Raw genomic sequence first — 23,136 nt, 5'->3', positions numbered from 1 at the left:
AGTGGAATATTTAAAGATGTGCTTTTGAAAGTGAATTACAAATTGATACAGAAATTGAATGGAAATGGGCCTTTGTACATGCCCATTCAGCAAAATGATGTGCAAGTAATCACCTCAGGAAATAAGACAGATTCACCCATACCTATTGGAATGAATGTAATCACTCAAGAGCTTGTGATATAATTGGGGTTTAGGTGCATGCGGTGGTGGCTCAGGTACAACTCCAACCTCCTCTCATATTGTCCTCTGTATCTAACATTAGCGGGCAGCTTGGCCATTTTTAGTTTCATAAAACCTAGGACGAAACAACACTGGAATGTAAAATGCTCTGCTTTCAAGACTCTTGAAGATGTTATCACATCCTAGCTAGAACATCTGGGGTGGTTCAGATCCAAAACCTGATAATTTGTCAGTCTTCTGATTAAATCTTTAATTATATTTTCTTCTTTACCAGCAAGAGCAAGGTTGCTAAGCCTATGAGACTCTTGCGAGAGAAATAAATGCATATTATAACTATGGCTCCTGTGTTTTCTGAACTGCAGGCATGCAACAAAACTCTTAGTCTGTGCTAGAAGATTGCCAGCTGAAGGCAAAAAACATACATAGTGAGCCCCTCATAGTGGCTGAGACCAGATGCACATATGGGTTTGTGCAATCATTTCTCACCCAAGAATATTAGGATATGCATGAGACTCACATACACCGTATCTGTACTTCACCCTTCATGCAAAAGTCATGCATCAGTCCATCCCATGAGGCACGGCTTGAATTCTAAGAACCTAGTTCCACAACCCAGTGATCCAACGCATTGAGCTATACCAGGTCATTGAGCTACACCAACTGACTGAGTGTACATTACATTAATTCAGAGCATGTTCAGAATACTAAATAAAACAATGTTGGTGTCACAACACATTCATACAAAAAGAGGTCTATCCCTCTTTTTGTATGTAGAGTGCTGTCTCTCTAAGAATCAGCCCAGTGGTAACAAGAGGATTTTGGAAAAAGGAAGAACAATCCTCAGTGTTAATGTCTCAGCAATCAAAGAGAAGACTGTTTGAGAAATGATTATGAATTCAGAAGGCAAGAGATGTTACTCCACCATGAATTAGAATGCAATGTCCTTTTAGATATTTTAACATCCTAAAAGCCAATTTAGACAAGATATTGAGGTCCATAATACATTGTCCATGAATTTTTTAAAAATATACACCCAGCCATGCAGATATGGGATGGGAGAGAAATAATTTCATCAGAACAGTGGTATTATAAGATAAAGGAATTACTAGTTCAACAGTTAGTCCCCAGAACTAGATGGAAATTTCTGCCACTTCCTTCAGCTCCCAATCTTTAGATTTTTGGCAGTAACTTGTCTACTGGCTAATTTCTGGTGTTTGCATCTGCCCTTACAAGCCTTGGGATCACGTGTTCCTCATTCTTTTCTCCCCTTGGACAACTACCTTGAAACCTTGAGTTTCAAACTATGAGTTTGCATAATTTGTGAACCCTGAAGTATGGTTCCTGTCAACTTTAACTTATTATAACAAATAAATTACATTTAATAAATCATAGTACGAGGTTGGCTTGTCTACATAAACCATAGTTAAGACTAGTGACAGCACAGCATATAATTTGTGGAGTTAGAATCAGATGTACAGCTTCCAAACTCCTCCACATGGCTACACCAGAGAATAAGGGAGGTAACAGTGTGCACCAAGCTCATTTACATCCAATGAGAAATATGATAAAATACAGGGTTTTTTTTCTGAATAAGATCCATTATGGGGCCGTTATGTCTGAATGTATTCATCTGGAAATTATTACATGTATCAACAGAGTGGGGAAGAATGCCTACTGTTGAATATTTAAAAAAAAAGTGCATCCAGGAAGAGCATTAAAAGAATACTCATATCATTTCTCTTGCAAATCCCTAATATTCCTGCATTTTAAAATTTCAGGTAGCTACATTTATGTGAGTGGCTCACCTGAGGCAAATGCTAAGCCTGTCATTTCTTATCTCAGCAGTCCTATCTTCACCAAACTGTCCAGTGATGCTACATATTGTCAGGTAAATCTTTTAATAATAATAATAATAATAATAATAATAATAATAATAATAATAATAATAATAATAATAATAATAATAATAATAATAATAATAATAATAATAATAATAATAATAATAATAATGTTGTTGTTGTTGTTGTCGTCGTCGTCGTCGTTGTCATCGTTGTCGTTGTCATTGTCGTTATTAGTATTAGTACAGTGGTGCCTCGCTTAGTGATGTTAATTGGTTCCCAAAAAAAACATCGCTATGGGAAAACATCGCTAAGCGAAACACCATTTCCCATAGGAATGAATTGAAAACTGGATAACCCGTTCCAATGGGAACGGATTACCTTCCTTAAGTGAAAATTGCCATAGGAAACATCACTAAGCAAAATAATGTTTCCCCCATTGGAATGCATTGAAGCCTATTCAATGCATTTCAATGGTTTTGACAGGTCTGTTTTCACTATTTTTAAAGTGTCTTAAAATGTTCAAAAACTGTTTTAAATGTTTGGAATCATTAGTGCACCTTGTAAAACCTTTGCAAGCTTAATTTGGCTTTGTTCTGACTCTTCGTTAATTTTTGGTGAATTATTTTCTCCCCCATTGGAATGCATTGAACTGCATCCAACAAAATACTGAGGGTCATGTGCCTAGTTTTAGCAGAATCTATTAGTGAGCCACCTCTAAAGTAGTTAAGATCACAAGGAGGTGGATTTAAATGAGAAACAGCAATGGGCTTTCTGAATGGACCCAGCTGTAGGCCATGTATTGGAATAAAACACTGGAGGGTGAGGGAAAACACTAGTTATTGTTACTTGTGAGGTAGCCTAAGGCTTTGTGTGATCCAATATCATTCTTCAGTTATTCTTCTGTGATTCTGATGTTTAATATACAGTATGATCTTGATGTTCGATAATACCATGTTGTCTATAGTACATTCTGTCAATTATAGATTTTATGTGTGTCAATTGTTGAAATTTCTGGTATGCAAATTCATTATTCTATTTTAGTTTGTCCTGATAAGGAAGTTGCTCCAGTAGTTTCTATGTTGCAATCTGCCAGAACAACTGGTGGGCTTAAACTGAGTAATAAAGATTTAATTGTGCCTATCTTACCTAGATTGAGATCTGCAACTCCCCCCCAACAAAGACCACTGTGACAGGGCAGGACCAGTGATACATGCAAGTACTGGTACACAGGAATCGTGTACAACCATGTACAATCTGCAGCAGTGGTTGCAAATTTGGTGGTTGCAAGATCAGCAGATCTTGTTAGGCAGAATACGAAATGAAAATTCTCCTTTAACAAAAAGTTTCAAGTGGGAGCCATCCTCCTTCAAGTTATGGCCTGATCTCAGTGGGGAACATTCTCTGGCCCATTATTTCCTTTCTCTTTCAGCCAACCAGCCCATCCACAAGCAAGATCAAACATATCTTGGTGGAGAAGAGGGAACACTTGACAGGGACAGTTTAGTATCACCAGAGAGAGGGCTTGAAAGAGTTCTTTATCTCTGAAAATGATGCATCAAGTTGGGGCATTTCAGTAACAGAGTTTAAGAATTTTTCCAGCCCCTTGCTCACACAGTTTGAGCAAAAATAAGTGTATTCACAATCAGTGATTTCACAATCCTAGCTAAGTCCATCTAAAACACTTTAAAAATATTATGAACAAATCTAAATCAAGGATATTTTGTGAAACATTATATAATATGTGTTGTCAGTACTTCTGGGCATATCTCATTTCCATAAGTATTTTACTTCTTTGCCTAAAAGTAGAAGGAAGGTGCCTTGCATTCAGTCCATCCTCTTGGGCACTTGGAAGAATTTTAATGTGTTGGGCATTAATCCTTCAAAAGTGCAATTGGCTTTTAGAAACAAGTGGGAGTATATTTGCAGACCAGTAACCAGAACATTGGATTATGACAAAAATGTGCATCTTCAAATAATAATAATAATAAAATCCTGCACTCATAGCGGGCTGATGATCATTCTGTGATATATAAGTCTATCAGCAATGCTGAACTCATTTAAATCCCCCCAACTCAACAGGTGAGATTTTGGTACCAACTCTCTCAGGATTCCCAGTTGAGTGTCTTCGTTAGAACCTTTCCTAATGGCAGTATGCAGAGTGTCAAGAGCCAACCTTTCAAGAGCACAACACAATGGACAAAGGCAGACATTCTTATACAAAACACCACTGGGGAGATTGCAGGACCATTTCAGGTGAGCAAATACATGTGGTTGGATATGTGCTCCTTAAAGTACATTTGTATGTTCTTTCATAGATGTCGTGTCGCTGGCTTCCTGGAAGGCATGAGCACAGAGAAAAATTGCTTGTCGCCTCCTATACATTTGCAATATATTGTTCTCATAGTAACCTATCTTATCAAAGTTACATCATGCCAGTCTGGTTAAGAGAAGTTTGTGCCACTTATTGGCTAAAATGGAGAAGCATAGGCCCATGGAATTGGTAGGCATTTGGTGAGTCAGCTTCTCCATAGGTTCCATTGGTTCAATAGGTCTATTCTAGTTGTTACTTACTACTGGATTTCAGCCATCATATCACTTCTTCCCTTTCCTGGAGGGGTGGTGGTGGTAGTTACTGTCTGCTTTTCTTCCCTGCCAGTTTCAACACTGAAGGCTAGGGTATAAGAGCTCTTTGGAGTATCCAGGTCAAGCCCTCAACCATAGGAAGGAGAGAACACAGCTATTTGTACATCAAAAGCCTCAATAGGAACCACACCCAACTGGACTCAAGTGTGGAGAAGACTCAACACTCAACAGTGTCTGAAGGAGTCTGCATGTTCCCTTTCATATCATGCTGCATCCTCACCAGCTGCCTGTGAAATATACATGCTAAGGCATCAGTAGCCTTCTTTTCCCCCTCAAGACAAAGGATGCTCATTGGTTTCTAGCTGATCTAAAATGGCTAATTAGCACAGCCTTACTGTTTGACAGAGTGTGGTTAACTCAACCAGAAGATGCTGTTGACGAAGAACAGTGTCAAGATGGGGCAGAAGGCAGGTCTTTGTGTCGTACATCCCGCTTTGTGCCTCCAAGCTAGACTTGCTGACCTCAGGTGCTGTTGTAGCCCCCCCCCCCATGGAGTCAGCAGTGTTGCAGTATGATTCAACTGTCAAACTGGGCCACTGTTATATATGGAGCAGAAGCTGAGTACTATCTTTTACATAATCTTGGGCAGCAAAAGGTATAATGCCAGCCCTGACATCATGATAATTTCTAGCAGAGAAGGGCTTTCTGTTTTTAAACATTGCCTTTTAGTCCTATTCCACCTCAGTGTTGCCATTAATCAGAGTTGTTTTGCTCTCTCATGACCTCAGCGCCTTGATTGGTTTAGTTGGCAGCCCTTATGTGTTCATACAGAAAGATTACAGAGGATATTAATTTTCCTGTCCAAATGCCCTGTTGGTTTCGTTGGGGAAGATGGCAAAAAAGGAATTGATTAAGTAAACTAAACTGAGTTGGGGAAGGGAAAAAAGCAAACCACTTCACTCTTTGTCTGGGTATCGTGTCTCTGTCAAGCAGTAGGAAGGTAAAATGGAATATAAATCCAGCAAGTTGATCCTGCCAACTCTCTCACCTGGGTGTTAGAGCACTACTGTTTGAAACTGATGTTAGAGAATACAATCTAGGCTTATATTTCCATTCTTCACTAACTTGCCTTCCTATATGGGTCACTCTAACTTTGCTGCTTCTGCTGGTTGACGTTACTTATGGGGTTTTTTTAGTTTTAATATTGTCTTTTAATGATGTCATCTGCCTTTTAATACTTATTGGTTTTAGCTTTCAATATTGTCTTTTAATTATGTAAGCCACCTTAGATCCTTTTAAAGGAGAAAGGTGGACAGAGGAGGGGCAGGATCTGTTCTCCATCATCCCAGCATGCAGGAGTCACAACAATGGGCTCAAGTTACAGGAAGCCAGATTTTGATTGAAAAGAGCAGTACGATAGCAGAATCAATTACCTCAGGAGGAGGTGACTGCTCCAACACTGGAGGCATTCAAGAGAAACTTAGACAACCACTTGGCAGATATCTTTTGATTTGTACTCCTGCATCGAACAGGGGGGGTTGGACTTGATGGCCTTGTAGGCCCCTTCCAACTTCACTTTTCTATAACCCTATAATTCTATGAAAGATATTTTAAATAAATAAATAATTTCCTGTTGTTTTTTTATCCAGATGCATAACTTAGGGAGCCTCTAGAGGCCAGTGTGATGCAGGCCCATTTCTTTGGGAATGGATACATGAGTGGTCCCATAAGTTAGGTATCTGGCAGGGGAATTAGACATCAGGAATTCAGCTCTCTGCTATGTCTTCCAAGAGAAAAGCCAGCCTGTGTAGCTTTGGAGAAGCTGCATAGTTCCAGCATGCTGGAAAACACTTCTTTGTATTCTGTGCCTAGAAGACCCTGGGTCACTTGAGTTAGAACCAACTTGATGACATATAATTATTAATATTAGTTTTAATAGTATTTTTGGGGGGATAGTGGATGTTTGTACTTAAGAAAACAAATTCATTTTGTGCTTGTCATCATGCACCTTTTAATGATATCGCTGTTTGTGCCTGGATATGCATCTCTTAACTTCAAATTTTTAAAATTCAGCGAGACCTATTACAGCAGCCATTCTCAACAGGGGCCATATGGCCCCTGGCACATTTGAAAGAGACCACAGACTGGGAACAATTCCTCACACATCATCTTATAAAGATGTTATAGGACTTATATAATCCTTATTCGACCTATATTTCTTTCATATTGTGCTTATGACCATGGCCAAAAAAGAGAGAGTTGAGAATGACAGTATTAGAAAACGCGTTTAATGCACTAGCATGAATGATTCCATCAGTATGAATGTTTTCAATGTTGGCCATTTTTATAATATGTGAATTTATAACAAGTGTGATGACTATTCCTGAGATCTCAGTCAAAAATAAAACGAAGGAAGGAGAGAGACCAGACCAGACAAGAAAAGGGAGAAAAAAAGATATAGGGTTTGAGGAAGTGGTACATTTTGCTAGACAGCAATATATTCCTTTAAAAAATAAAAAGAAAGCAGTTGTATTAATAGCATTTAATCAATGAGATTTTAATGAGTTTAACAATGAGCACATATGTGTATGATTTGAAGTTTAATGTGTTTTTTTAAACTGGCATCGCAGATAATACTACAAGCCATGATTCAAACAGAAAAAGCTGCCATTGCTGTGGATGACATCAGTATTACAACAGCATGTCAGACTAATTATACATCATTTTCAAGTACCTATAAAGAAGGTAACATCAAAACACTGTTTTTTTAAAATTAGGGTTGTTGAGCTGTTATATTTTTCTCTGTTCATCTTTGTTCTATAAAAGTATATTATTTGGACGTAGGCCAGAATCCTATTGCGTACATATACTGGCTAAGTCAAATGGTGTAAATCACAATGGAAAATTGTTGCTACTTAAGAAGTTGATACCTATGTTTCTCTTTGTGTGCCAAGTTATGGAACATGTGGATGGCAAGAAATATAAGCATCTTCTTAATTAGTAACAATTAACTCCTCCAATATTTGCCATTACACTCTCTAGCATACATAATAGGATTTTAGCTATCCTATGTTTAGTTACAGCTATCTAGCTTAGCGATGTCCATTCAGTCTGGCAGTGGCTCTTTGAGATCTCACACAGAGGTCCTTCCTATCTCTTTCTGTCTGATTTTAATGATAGTGTTAATTATTGAAACTGGGACCTAAATACTGCAATGTCTGTGCTCCCTACTAAGTAACAGATACACAGTGGATTTTTCCTCTCTTGGAAACTATGGTGCTCCTCATTTGGTGCTTAGCTTTATCTACTGAATTTGAAAGAAACAACATCTTGGATCTTTTTTTTTTTTTGAAGCGGATACAAAAATGGACATATCTGATGTTTCATCTCTGTATTGTCCCCCGGGATTCCTACCATGCCAGGATGGAGACTGTGTTTCATCTGACAAGTTCTGCGATTTCGCCCCTGATTGCCCAGATGGGAGTGATGAAGTCATGTGCCGTAAGTGAAAACACACTGATTTGTGTTAAGGATTTCGAAACAGTTGTGATAGAGACTACTGTAGTCTTATGGCTTGGTTTCTGTTATTTCCTTAGAAGCCTCAGTTAATTAAAACAAATTGCTCAGAAAGTGAAATATTATCACTCAGGCTGTCTACCGATTCACTGTTAGGTGAGCAGATTTACTGTTAGCTAAAATATGCAAGCTGAGAGAGAAACTCTGCATTTCAGCGGCTGAATGTGACTTTGAAAAGGACAACTGCGGCTGGTTAGAAACAGCTAGTGGTGATGAATTTGACTGGATAAGGGCTTCCAGAAGTATTCTACCTCCTGCTTTCCAGCAACAAGCTCCACCACATGATCACACTTATAACCTCTCTTCAGGTAAGACCTTAAAGCGGGGCAGTCCAAGGTTTTCTGTTCTCCTGGACCCATTCTGCCAGACATCCGTGGATCGTCATGATGAGTTTTTGTTTAACTGATCTATGAGGCAGTGGCAGTAGTAGGCGTCACTTGGTTGTGTTCTAAAAGCAAGACCACATCCATTTCCATCCTCTGGGGCAGCTGTGGGGAGGCTGCAGACCTAAGACAGCCCACTGGAGAACCCCGTCTATTTCTGCCACTTTTACCTCAGTTAACTGGTCAGAGATAATTGGTTTTCCTTCCTTACTCTTTTTAAAAAAGTTGTTTGACACCTGTGGAGAGAAGATTTCAATGTTGTTTGACCCTCTCCTTGTTGCTGTTGGTTTTCTTGTTTTTTTTACTCAGTTGATTTTTTTAAAAATGCTTAAGTGCAACATGAGATGCATTTTGAGAAGGAAGCAACACTGTTGTGGCGGGAGGGAGCTTTCCACAGTGGTGCAGCCTCCCCTTGAAAAATCTCTCACTCCCACAGGGCAGCTAAGCGTCATTTGGCGCTGAGTGGGTATTTTTTAAAATGACTGACTGTAACATCTCTGGACATGGAAGGCCACAGCTGGTGGGCAGGGGGAGCTTTGGGTCCTCTGAGTCCTTGCTCTGCTTGGACCTAAGGCCAAAAAGATTCCTCAGGTTGCTCTGGAGTGACACAGCATTGGAGGAAGAGTAATCTCCAAGAAGGAGATAAAATCATTATTTTAAAGGAGATCTGATCCTACTGATCTCCTGGTCCAAGGACTGTGTCGTCCGCATAGCGATGTCAGGCTGATCTCAATGAATAAAGTATATTAGACATGTACATAGGAGTGATTTTCTGCCTGTGTACTTTTAATGGGATTAAGTTGCACTTATAGATACACTGAAGAAAAAAAATACTTTCTATTTTTCTCTCTTAATAGGTCATTTTATGTTCATTTTGAAAAACAGCAGCAGCATTACACAGATTGCACAGTTGCGGAGCCCCAGATTCAGACAGGCGGGATCAGATTGCTCAGTGACCTTCTGGTATGAACTAGCTTTAATTTTTTTTATGCTTACAGCAACACACGACTGCATTTAGACTGCAAGCCCGGACAGTGTTTGTCATAGTATGTGCTTTGCTGCCTCTACAATATATTTGTTTGCTTGGCTTGTTGGGTTGTTTGTTGAGTGCTTTTTGGAAGTACAGTCTTCCTATCACAGAAGGAAAAAAAAAAAAAAGCTAAACTCTCCAGACAAATAGAACAAGGAAAAAGTTGCATGGTATCCAAGATTACACAAATATAAGAGTGGGTGATACCTTTTATTGGGTCACTAAAAATAAAAATAAATAAATAAAATGTCAATCTTTTGTGGAGAAATCCCCACCTCTTCTGGCTTAGCACAGCCCCTGTGTGCAGAAAAATTGTAGACAGGAGTCCAAAAATTGATGGCACACGTCTATGAGAGTTGATGCGAGTCCTCTTGAGCAGTGGTCCCCAACCTTGGGCCTCCCAGAAGCCTTCACCACCACCACTGCTGGCCAGGATTTTTGGCCAAGAACATCTGGAGGCCCAAGGTTGGGGACCACTGCTCTTGAGACTGCTGTCTCAAGCATCCTTGCAGGATGGCTTGCAAAGTTTATGCTCCTCTCTTAGGACCAAAAGGCTGCCAATTACTATGCAATTGCCCCTCCCTCCACACACACAAGCACACCGCCTGCTTTGAAACTAGTTTCTTTTTGGTTTTTGGGGTGGGAAAAAAATAAAGACATAGCAGCCTCTGGCACAAGTTGTTGTTATTATGTGTCGTCGAGTCATCTCCAATGCATGGCGACCCTAGGAATGAGCACTCTCCGAAATGTCTTGTCCTCAGCCACCCTGCTCAGCTCTTGTAGATTCAACTCTGTGGCTTCTTTTAGGGTTATAAATTGGTTTATCCGCCAGGTTGAAATAGCCAATTGTAAATGGTTTTTACCTGGTCAGCATAGCAAGATGTTTTCTCAGTCTGTTGTCACCCTGGCAAGTCTGAAGAATCCACATGGTTGTCTGATCTCTGGACAAATGTATTTGGGAGATTGTGATATTGACTCTGAAGCATTTTTGGTGGCATAACTGCTCTTGGAAGTGAATGGCACCGCACTGACGTAACATAATACCAGGTCTTGTGACAGAGCTCTCATATAATCAATGATTCATTCTCCCCAAATCGTGTCATGTACTGCTATGCTAATTCTTAGACTCAGCTGATTTAAACACATTCCATTAATAATGTTTTTGCAGGGATTCTGTGTTTTGTTTTGTTTCATGTTTTGCTTAACGTCACAGGAACAACAGAATTAGACTCATTTTGTGGAGAGGGTTGGCTCTCATCATCAGTCACTCTCCAAGCCCAGTCACCTAGGGATATTCATTCATTCATTCATTGCCTTTGTATCCCATCTTTCCTTCAGTGAGCTCAAAATTATTCGCATGAGTTTCTTTCTCCCTTACTTTATTACCACAACAGTTCTAGGAATAGGCATCCTTCAGTCTCAAGAGACTGTGGTAACGTGCTCTGCATGGAGGACTTGGAACAGCATCTAGTGTGGCTGAGAAGGCCAATTCGAGAGTGACAATCCCTTCCACACTGAGGACAAATACAATCTGTACCCCGTCTAGCTCCCTGATTTTTCTGCTTTCGTGACTGCCTCTTTGCCTCGGCCTGCTGGGCAAGGGTCTCTTCAAATTAGGAGAGGCTGCGATGCACTGCCTGCCTCCAGGCTGAACTTTTTGTCAGGGTTTCCCATCTGTTGAGATCCATTTCCAAGGCCTTCAGATCCCACTTGCACATCTCCTTGTATCGCAGCTGTGGTCTCCCTCTGGGGCGCTTTCCCTGCACTAATTCTCCATACAGGAGATCTTTTGGAATCTGACCATCAGCCATTCTTACAACATGCCCAAGCCAACGTAGACGTCACTGTTTCAGTAATGTATACATGCTAAACATTCTAGCTCGTTCTAGGACTACTCTGTTTGGAACTTTGTCCTGCCAGGTGATACCAAAAATGCGTCGGAGGCAACGCATATGGAACACATATGCAGCTTTCTCTCTTGCCATGCATGAAGGGTCCAGGACTCACTGCAGTACAGGAGTGTGCTCAGGACACAGGCTCTATAGACCTGGATCTTGGTATATGCTGTCAGTTCTGTCTCACAGAAATAGGGAGTAGTCTATTGGGGCCCAAGGTGATCCAACGAGTTTTCATGGCTTAGAGAGGACTTAAATCTACCTTTCCCAAATCCCACTCCACTAAACCAACCACTATATCATTTCTGCTTGTTTTGGTTTTTACTGGCTGTGCTGCACACTTCCAACAGCCCTTGTAAAAGGAACGAAGAGCAGTATGATAGCAGGTTATTCACCAAGGACTCCTTGGAGATATGGAGTTCTCAGATCTCATGCACTTTAAATAACTACCATTTGTGGTGGTAGTGGTTGTTCTGTGCGATCAAGTCAGAACTGACTTATAACATCCCTACTAGAGTTTTCAAGTTATTTATGGACTGGTTTTACACACACACACACACACACACACACACACACACACACACACACACACACACACCAGTAACTGAGCCATGTTCATAAATCTTTCATCTCTTGACTTCTTATTCTCTTTGCTCTTCTCTTTTAATTGGCTAGTATAAATATGTATTTCTGCTTTTGTTTCTTTTGTTGTTGTTCTCATTACGCTCAACCTTGTACAGTGGGCTTCTGATCCAAGCTAGCCACCTGAGTGAAAATGTGCCTCTTTTAAACCAAAATGCTTTTAAATATGAAGAATGTTTGAACAGAGAATGTTTACATGTTTCAAAATCAAATACGACACTAAAACCAGTTTGAGTAAAATTTCTCCAGACCTCATGGACTTTAAACAACTCCAGTTGGTTATTTCATTTCAACTGTAGTTCTATTTAGTGTAACAAAATTATAAAGATACTGATGTGATTTTTGTATCTAAGTGCATTTATATAGCGCTAGAACAATGAAAGGAACCAATGGGCTAGTTAGCATTGCTATCCTGTACATGCTTCCCAGAAGTCCCTTTGAATTCATTGGGGACTTATTCCTAGGTAAGTGAGTATAGAATTGCAGTTTTACTGTGAAGCATGGTTTTCTATCCATTATCTCCTTCTCTTCTGATTAAATTATGCAGTCCACGGAGGTGTTGGATACTGGACTGACTTTGGGGCATTCAGCCATCGTATCTATCTTAGTGAAATCATATCGCATATATCAACTGTGCTGAGTATGAATTAGCCTGACTCTTCCAAGAGCAATGACTCTACTGGATGAGCTTTACCAAGAGCATTTTGTGGAGTCTTGAGGAACAAATTTGCCTCCAAATGTCAGCTGATCATGGGCAGCATCAACATGAGTACCATCCAAAGGTCAAAGGCAAGGCATGCTGGTTGAGTTGCAGGATTGATGGTAGCATTAGTAGCTGTAGCAGTGAGATCTGGAAGGCAATGGAAAACCACCAAATAACATTTCCAAAGTCAGCCCCTGGATTTCATAACTGGGAATCTTAATGCTAAGATAAACAGGGTTTAGGTGTTGTGTGCACATATGTTCTCTTGCCTTTCCAATGTGATCTGAATCCCAACCAATTAGTAGGGCTTGTCGCCGAAGCTACCAAAATGAATTTGACCCAACTCCTGGAGGCAGTGGAAGACAGGAGGACCTGGCTTCTTCCGTGGGGTCACGAAGAGTCGGACACAACTAAATGACTAAACAACAACAAATAACTCAGCATATATACTTGAACAGATGCTTTGCATGGATATCTTATACTATGGGCTTAAATACTATCCTTAGTCAAACGAGCTTGAACATGTGGAGAGTAGGACTTAGAACAATCACAATATGAAACTGTGTTAGAAAACAGTTTTTTCCTTTCTTGCTGGACTCCTATAGGACAGTTACATATGTCAATTGGTATTGTTTCTGACTATTGTAATCCCCAAGATTTATCTCCCCCGCCCCCAGGTATTACAACTATGGGATGTCAGTTGGCGCAGCAGAAATGCAATTGCTTGTTGATGGACTGCAAGACCCTACAGTACTCTGGAGGATATATTACAATCAAGGAGACCAGTGGCTAAAGGCTTCTATTCAGCTTGGTCGCCTCCCACAGCCCTTTCAATTATCTCTAAATAAAGTCAGCCTTGGCTTTTATGATGGTGTCTCAGCAATTGATGATATAACGTTTGAGGGCTGTGCTTTGCCATCTCCAGCACTAAACTGTGAAGGCCCTGATCATTTCTGGTGCCAGGACACAAAGGCCTGCATTGATAGTTTGTTACTGTGTGATCTAGTTGATGACTGTGGAGACAGATCTGATGAAAATGAGTGTGGTAAGATCTTGAAACATTTCCCTTTGCACTGCATTTATCTTTGTTTCTTAGCCTGTGCTACTCATTTCAACAGACTGAACAGAAAGAGAGTGTAAAGGATTGCTGCTTAAGCAAAGTGAAGTCTGTGCCAACTGTTTCTACATAGAATCTTGTTCCAGGGACAGTCCTTCCATTTTCTAAGTACTTGTTTTGTGTTATGCCTTCATTTTTTGTTCCTGTATCCAAATACCAAAACACTGCTCTGGACAAAAGAGCTTACCACATATCTGAGAATATGAATAAAATCAGTTAAATTGTCTGCCCAAGTGTAATAAAACGTAAGTAGGTTATATTAATACTGTAGTACCGTACTCTAACTAGACTAAATGCTCTAGGGCATGTCTATACTATACCTTTCAGAGCAGGCTGACGCAGACTAAATAGGGTTGCTTGGGGCTGGGTGTGGGTGCTGTTGGTGTGATCTTTGCATCCAAATGGCACATTGGAGTTAAAGCAACCCTATTTGGTCCAGCTCCTTCCAATATCGTGAAGTGACTTAATAAGTGAGGATATCACCAAATTGAACAGTTCCTCTGCTCCTTGATAGAGGGACTGGGGGAGTGATTTTTTTTTCTTTTTAAAAGATTCTGTTAAACTATTGCTGAGGTGCTGCATCACTTTGTCTATTAGAGTCTCTCTCTTTTTTTAAAAAAATCACATCTATCTATATATCTATATATCGATCGATCGATCGATTTGATTTGATTTGATTTGTATCCCGCCCATCTGGTCTATACGACCACATCCCCTGCCCCTCTGCGAAGCAGAGAACGTATTGTTCCGTTTGCTCACGTCTTGAAGTGGCTCATTTATTAAGGCACTTCATGATATCAAAATTCAAAACACAAGGGGCCTTGAAAGCCAGGAAAGCTTCTTTTTGGTCTGTTTCCAGTGATCACACAAGCTAGAAATGGACCAAACCAGAATGATCCTATCCCTAATAAAAAAAAATAGAAGCCCCTGACAGGGGTTCAAAGAGGTACGGTTAGGATTGCTCTGGAAATGGTTTGGTTTGCTCCCTCAATTATGTCATGTGATCACCAGGAAAAAAAGAGCAAACCAGAGTATCCTCACAATGGACCAAACAGCAGGACAAATGTCCATTGATGGAGCCCTTCGTAAGAAGTGAAAGATTTTTCTCCAGTGAAATTTTGCTGTTTAACAAACAGCAAATTATTTCTTTGTTTATTTATTTATTTAAAATATTTATTTAAAATATCTCTGTGTCCCCTTTCTCCCCCAAAAGACCCAAACAAGTTAAGTTTTGTTTGTGGTTGGTCACAGGAGAATTAGCTTTCTTTGTATGTTGTGTGTGGAAATATAGAAGCCTTGAATAATGTACCTCCTGAAGAATCCTGTTTTGTTGTTGCTAACTGCAAAGCTGTTACATTGTTCAGGTCTTCAATACAGAAAATATACTTGCTCTGTTCAAGTAAGACTGAATACATTTTTGAGAACAACCTTACCAGGTTTGTTGCTTCATTCAGAGGTGGTGAATTTTGTCGTCGAATCTGGAAGGTTTTTTTTTGGGGGGGGGTGAATTTTAACTATTCACAGATTTGCAAACAACACCCCCACACTATTTTATGTTTTATTGTTGTGGGTAGAAGGAAATTCATTCTCTACAACCAGCAGAGAAGGTTGTAGAGAATATATTCTCCTCCTTTCTAGAATATAGCATTAGGGGCTGGGGGAAGAAATGGCAATTGTTAAAAGGGAAAAAAAGGTAGTGTGCATCACTAAGATTATTTTTAAAGTAATAAATTTGCTGTTGCTGGTTTTAGCGCCTGAACTGCAGTGCAGTTTTGAGCACGGACTCTGCAACTGGGAGCAAGACATGGATGACGACTTCAACTGGACCAGGAACCAAGGACTGACATCCACTCCTAACACGGGACCAATGAAAGATCATACTCTGGGCACAAGCAAAGGGCACTATCTGTACATAGAGTCTTCCGAGCCACAGATGTTCCAAAACAAAGCAGCGCTGCTAAGCCCGGTCTTTGATGCCACCTCTGCATATGGCAACAAAAGCTGCCTTTTTCGCTTCCATTATCATATGTTTGGAAAGCACATTTACAGGTTGGCAGTTTCCCAGAGAACTGTGAGCAATACAAGAGGACATCTGCTATGGCACGCATTTGGCAATCAAGGCAACAGATGGATTAAGAAAGTGCTCTACATTACGAGTTCAGAGCCATTTCAGGTCTGGCTATTTCAGTCTTTCATTTGCTTGCTTGGAACGAAATGAAGCAGTAAGAGAATATAAGCTTTTTCCTTTCTATTCTCTCTTTTCTAAAAGACAGTGGGAGTTTATTTCATCACATTTCCTTTCATCCCCTTCTCTTTAGAATGATTCAGGTGCACCCTTTGTTGATGATCTCAACAAAATATTTTCCGTTTAGATTAAGGAATCTGCATGTTAAATATTGCTTGATTCTCCAAGCGACCGCACCCAAGCATAATCCTCAGCATTTTGAGTAGTATCATGAACAACACAAACCATAATGCTGAGACGGTCACACACACCTTCATTCCTCCTCTGGTAGGGGAGGCACTTACAAGCTTCTGTCCCTCATTTGTGGACAAAGTGTGGTTTGTTCACATCATAACTTTCCAGGATGAGTCAAAGAACAAGCCATTATTTTGTGGCAGACCAGAACTGAAAGCTTCTGGCAGCAGGTGTGGAAGCGAGCCGGGCAGAGAAAACTGTTATGTTTTGGTTAACACAGCATATCACAAAATATCCAGCTTTGTGAGCCAGTTCAGTTATAATGGCATTCACTGAGTGATTTGGGATGGGTGGCAAGGTTATCTATCTGTTCAAATCTGCTTTCTTGATTTTTCAAAGCCTACGGCTCTTTTTAAAATGTATACCAGATACAAAAAGTATTTGTACATCTGCCCATAAGATGCCATTTTGATGGGATACATATGTTACCAAAGTGGCAAGCAAGGTAGTAGGTTTTCACTGGCCTTTTTCCACATTGCACATGAAACACAGAAATACAAAGGTGGTTTAGCCGATGGTAATAATGTGATTCATTTTTATATAGTGGCTGCAGGATAGTTTCATGTCTTCTAAAAAAAGTTTAAAGAACTTAGGATAGTTTTCAAGCTAGCTGGCTAGTTAACTGTCAATAAAGGGCAACACAAAACGTTTGCGCAAGAGCTGTAATTTTTGTTGGCAAGTTCAGGAATGAAGTGCTTGGGCCATGAGAAGCCTGCAGATTGAATCAGCCTGCCCTCAATTGATTCTGCTGGCAACGGTCCACCGTAAATAGGATCAACATCCTTGTTTCTTTCACAGCTCAATGCTAAGTTCTGCCAGTTCTTTCCCTCCCACAATCACTAACCCTTTTTCCAACTGAAACTCAAATCTAAGAAAATCATCCCTGCCCACCGCCCCAGTAATAATAATTATGCGCCATCAAGTCACTTCTGAGTTATTGTGACCCTTTTCAGTGTTTTCTTGGTAGAAAATAAGGCTGGCTGTACTCGCAGGAGGCACAGTGGGATATCAGACTCCAAACGTCTGGCTCCACAGTCAGGGACCTGAACCACTGAGCTATCCAGTCAGCTCCCCTACCCAGTAGTCTACGAGATAATGTATGTGACCGTGATGTGTTGTGAAATATGAAATGGAGAGAGACTGGAAGGAGAGACCGGAAGGAACTAGAATAAAAGATCTGTTGAAATATATGGTTTATTTTACCAATATATAAAAGACTATGAAGCTTCTGTTTTACTCCCATAACATTCATACGGCCATATCTCTTGATGTGCTAGTAAAGTACATTGGTTCTCATAGGGCTCACTTCTCATTTCGGTCATGTTGAAAGCTTAAACTGCAGTAATGCAGCCAAAACTCTACTCATGACCTGGGTTCATTCCCAAGAATCCGGCTTGAGGTTCACTCAGGCTCCCATCCTTCCAAGGTTGGTAAATTGAGTATCCATCTCCAGGGGTTGGGGTGGGGCTCAATGTGTAGCCTGCATAATTAAATTATAAACTGCTCAGAGAGTGCTTTAAGCACTATGGGGCCCCGCTCTTTGCTTTTACTTATCACTCAACATTCATTTCCAATCTGCAACATTTTTGCCCACTGTACATATTTGTGGACTCATTTTAATTGCTGTACTAAAATGCTTCTTATCTTTTAATAGTACAAAATAGCTGCCACACATCTTTGTTAATAACGGTTACAAAATGCTCTTCATACACAGGTAAATGCAGAAGCTGATTAACCCTGCTGTTTGAATTTCTCATTATCTGTATGTTCTAAGCTAGATTTGCTGAAATGCCAAGAATGTGAATGTGTATACAACTTCACATTTAAAAACCACAAACAACCACTGCAACAATGATTTGCATAACATTTGAGAGTGAGGAATTCTTTAGTACTTGAAGAAACCTATTTAAATATTCCTATATTCATTCATGGGCTGTCTAATTACCGAGCGTTCCAAGATCTTGCAGACACAATTTGTTCTGTTGATCACATCAATAACCATAAAAGTCAAGAAAAAACTTGATGTTAGCACCAGCTTGCAGCATAAACTGACAGAAATACTACTATGTGCCAAAATAATTTGTTGGCAGTCTGCATTGCTTATGATTACGGCTAAGGTTCATATAATTAAATATGAAGTATTTGTTATATGCATCAAATTGTATCCGTAAGCACTGGTATCAGTGACAGCTCATCTCTGGAGCGGGAATGCCCCTGAAATTTTGGGGTAGGTGTTTCCCTGTCCTGGTCCACAAAGTGTCCACAACTATGAGGGTTGAACAGAACACGTGGTCAGAAATCCAGAAAAGGGAATTTTATTTAGAAATATAAGAGCTGGAGGTACATCACCCATGAAGTCTTTGATTACTACATTTGTCCACACATTTTGCTACAGTAAAACTGCCCACAAAACGAGGAGATAATTACAAAAGATTGCTCACAGACATTCTTCCCAAAGGTGAAGGACACAGATTTTGTTCTGATAGCATGAGGACTTTAAAGAGATCTTGAGGAGAAAAAATGGTATAACTGAAGGAAAAAAGTCTCCAGCAGATGGAAATTCTTTATTGACGAGTCTCATCAAGGTGAGACTGCCTGTATCAGTGAAAAGGGACAATGCAATATGTGTTCCCTAGATCTTATATTCAGCAGTAATTTGAAAACATTTGGGAATTTGTGATGCCAACAATGGAGGCAATGGAACTAAGCACCTACCACTAACTAAAGTGTCCCAACCCGTGATGCTGAAGACCCCAAACCTAAAACCCTTAGCCTTAATGGATCTTAAGCCCATTAAGAACTCCACCAACCATGGAGTCTGTAAGCCAATATATGTAGCACACCCACCACGAACTTTTGGAGAAACAAATGAAGGTTAGGTTTCCTAATGAGACTTGCTTAGAATGCAATGAAGGAGAGGCAGGGTCTCTGAGAGGGTTTTGCTGGGTTGAAGCACAGTTTCAGTCTGCTCTTTGAGTTTATCAGGGGAGGCTGCTCACTAGAAACTCTCCATAGTGCTGTGACAGTTGATGTGCTTTGCAGTTCTGTTGAAGCCAGTGTTTTTAGCGAGCTAGTACTATGGCTGTAATCCTGTTGTGCAGCTTTGGAAGCACAACAGGGATGATGTTGTTGTCACTGGCAGACTATGGATGATAAAAGGCAATTTTGGGATGCACATGTCTCATACACAAAGTGAGGAAGTCATGTACACCCAAAAATGCCAAAACGAAGCCTTCAGTCAGAGGCAGTTTGCGCCTGCTGATGACATAATCCCTGTTGCACACGCAGAGATGTGCAACAGGATTTCAGCCGGTGAGTTCAACAGAGCAATGCATCCATCCTATTCCATGAGTTTATGAAAGTTCAGAAACATGTTCTCTGACTATGACTATAAGCGAATCTTGCTATTTATGAGTGTTCAGTAATTGTTTAGTTTTTTTTCATGGTTGAGCTATATTCTTCAGCTCTTCTATTCCTGCTTATACCTTTCTTCCCTGTCTGTTATTGGTAGCTAAAGTATCTACCTCTGTCTCTGTTTCTATATCTATTTCTGCACATGCCTCCTTGGAGGAGGCTGGAGTGGGCTTAATAGAGTTGCTAGGAGGTCTGGTGTGCCATTTGGTGTTATTTTCACATCAAGATGGGCATACAAAGCTCTAAAAACCCTGTTTTGGTCCCCACCAGCCTGCTGTAAGAAATGGGAGGAGTCAGGAGGGCTAATGAGAGGGAATTTTTGTTTGCTTTTTTCTTAAAGAGCCAGTTGAGAAAAGCAAACAAAAATCTCTCATCCTGGTGCCACCACCAGTTGTCCCTTTTAAAAAGCCAAGCCAAAGCCCCCCTACACATGTAGTGGAGGGACATGTGCAGGAGAGTTCAGCTTTCCAAAGGCAGCCTCCTTGTGCTGCCTTTTGAAATTAAACACTTGCATGGAGCTGAAGTGTTTAATTTGCTTACATTACAAACTAGCCATCTTATTAAGCCACAATATTGACAAATTGAAAGAGGAAGGCTTCCTTTGGTCTGTTCCCAGTGACAACACATGCTAGAGAAACCAACATAGGGCAATCGTGTTGTTGTTGTTATGTGTCATCAAATCAGAACCTACCTATAGTGATCCTAATGGGAATTTCAAGGTAAGGAGGGAGATATACAAAGAGTGGTTTTATCAATTCCACACCCCTAATGAACTTCCATGGCTGAGCAGGGATATGAACCTAGGCCTCCTGAGTCCTTGTCTGTTACTCTATCCACTTCACCACGCTGGATATTAGAGTGATCCTACCCATACCCCAAAAAGTAGAAGACCCTTGACAGTACAGTGGTGCCTCGCAAGACAAATGCCTCGCAGGACAAAAAACTCACAAGACAAATGGTTTTGGCAATGGGGTTGATGACTCACAAGACAAATGTTCCTACGGCTGTGCTTCGCAAGACAAATGTTTTCTGTTTTTTGTTCCTGCCTCATGTTTGCTGATTTTTAAATGTTTTTCTATGATGTTTAAAAAGTTAAAGTTTTTTTGATTCATTTTTTAAAAAATCATCTGCACAATATGTATGGCTTTAAAGAGCACTTAATAAACTCTTTGTAAACTAAATTTGACTTTATTCTGACTTTTTTTGCCCATAGGAACGCATTAATTAGATTTCAATGCATTCCTATGGGAAAACGTGTTTTGCAAGATGAATTTTTCACACAACAACATTAACTGTGGAACGAATTAAATTCACCTTGCGAGGCACCACTGTACAGCTAAGAATACTCTAGGGTAGGCCGGTTTGCTCAAGCAAAGACATTGTCCAATTTCTGTCTTTAAGGTGCATCATACCATCCCTGTAGTGGTCCAGTCAGTGAAATAAGCACTCATTTTTTTTTTTTGTGTTAAGTTGTTTCCAACTTATCACAACCATCCCAGGGTGGTCTAGGTATGAAGTATTTTATAAGTGATTTATCAGGCTTTCCTTCTAATACGTAGTACTATCGAATGGTGCAGCTTGTTCAAGGCCACAGAGCCAACAACCTATGTGACACCATGTCCCTTCACATGTTATAAATAAAGTCAGTGGTCCCCAACCTTGGGCCTCTAGATGTTCTTGGACTGCCACTCCCAGAAGCCTTCACCACCACATCTGCCAGCCAGGATTTCTGGGAGCTGAAGTCCAAGAACATCTGGAGGCCCAAGGTTGGGGACCACTGCTATAAGTGAAGTTAGATGGTCCTGTTCTAGGAGGCACAAACTACAGTATATTAGCTCATGCTTATGTCTATGTCTATGATGTCTCACATCTAAACACATCAGCTACTTCACCATAGGTGAATTTGGGAAGCTTTTTGAATTCCGAATCTCCGAATTCTCCATTTTGGGAGTTCCACCTATCAGACAAACACCTGAACTGTTCTCACCTGGAGCAAGGCTGGGTCTCACAGGCCAGGATAGGCTGAGCTTGGGCCTCATTTCCTGTTGGGAAAGGAAGCTTCGCTCTAATGCTTGCTTGGAGTTCCAACAGAAAATCAGGTCCAGACTCAACCTATCCTGGGCCATGAGGTTTTCCAGCCCAGGTTTCCTCCAGGTGAGCACAATCCAGGTGTCAATCTGTCAGATGAAACTCCCAAAATGAAGAGTTCTGGGATTTGGAATCCAACCCAAACACATGAACATGTGTCATGACCTTCCTCATGAAAACTCTCCCCACAAAGAGTTTTCAATGAACAGCTTGTTTCCCTTACAATCAGAACCGTTTCAGTTAAGCCCCAGTCTTCTGTCAGCACAGATTTTCACTCAATGCTCTCACTGTAAGACAGTAGTATCAAGGCTTAAATCCATTTTCTTCCCATGTTCTACAGTATCTCATTGGTCAATTAAAAATCAAATCCTGTTCAAATGGAAAATGTTCTATTATTAAAAGTTATTACTTTTATTCTGAAATTTTATTTCTGCTGATTTATATAATTTGAAAGTTGATCATTCTTATATTTTGAATGTATTATTGTTAAGGAAGATCAATGATAAAATAAGTAATTGTAAAGCCACTTTCTTCACTGCCCCAGAATAAAGAAAGCAGAGGAGGAAGAAGAAATAAGTTTCTAATTAGTTCCAACAGAGAGACTTTTTGATTTAATTCCTGCTGTGCTAAAATGAAAAATTGGCCTTATTTTTGGCATCACTAACAACCTGATGAATAATGACATTGACTGTAAAGTCAATTTTCTTAATCTTGAAACACCGAAATAAAATTAATTGCTTTACATTTCTCATGTTTGCCTATTTTATCCCATTTTTCACCTTCTGGCTTCGAAGTTATTTATTGGAATGATGGGCCTATCTATTTGAAAACTTTTTTGCTGTTGTTCCTTAACTACTTAGTCCAGTTTAATTTTTGTGAGCAGCTTCTCTCTAACCACAAATCATCTGGACATATGATAAGCAATTTGAAACTTTTGTGGGGTAGCTTGAAGAGGAGTTTAAATAATCCCTTGTCTAGCCCTTGCCGATGTGGGGTGGAAGAGAGAGATTTGCTTCCTCAATGACAAAAGTGGCTTTTTTTACAACACTCGCCCCAAGAAATGAACTAGGTTTTGAGCAAACATGACTTATTTTTTTTAAATACAGAAATTGGGCTGGATTTGGACGGAATGAGTTATTTGGCACAATATGGGCCATGTCATGCAAAATGGGTCTTGTATCACCCTTCTCAGATGGTTGCAAGGA

The 23,136-nt window shown here is 40.2% G+C and overlaps 1 protein-coding gene across 1 annotated transcript in view; it reads left to right on the top strand.

The window, feature by feature from the left end:
• MALRD1 (MAM and LDL receptor class A domain containing 1) overlaps positions 1–23,136 on the top strand; it is a 215,974-nt gene that overhangs the window by 1,673 nt on the left and 191,165 nt on the right. Inside the window, exons 3-10 of the mRNA XM_078378260.1 lie at positions 1,959–2,068; positions 4,101–4,274; positions 7,235–7,349; positions 7,959–8,105; positions 8,336–8,488; positions 9,421–9,526; positions 13,511–13,878; positions 15,702–16,123. Coding sequence (XP_078234386.1) covers positions 1,959–2,068; positions 4,101–4,274; positions 7,235–7,349; positions 7,959–8,105; positions 8,336–8,488; positions 9,421–9,526; positions 13,511–13,878; positions 15,702–16,123 — 1,595 coding nt within the window. The remainder of the gene's footprint in view (positions 1–1,958; positions 2,069–4,100; positions 4,275–7,234; positions 7,350–7,958; positions 8,106–8,335; positions 8,489–9,420; positions 9,527–13,510; positions 13,879–15,701; positions 16,124–23,136) is intronic.

The sequence above is a fragment of the Pogona vitticeps genome, chromosome 6 (genome assembly GCF_051106095.1).
Source record: "Pogona vitticeps strain Pit_001003342236 chromosome 6, PviZW2.1, whole genome shotgun sequence".
In the NCBI taxonomy this organism is placed as follows: Eukaryota; Metazoa; Chordata; class Lepidosauria; order Squamata; family Agamidae; genus Pogona; species Pogona vitticeps.
The sequence above is the reverse complement of the archived record's forward strand: the minus strand, read 5'-3'. Positions and strand labels throughout refer to the sequence as shown.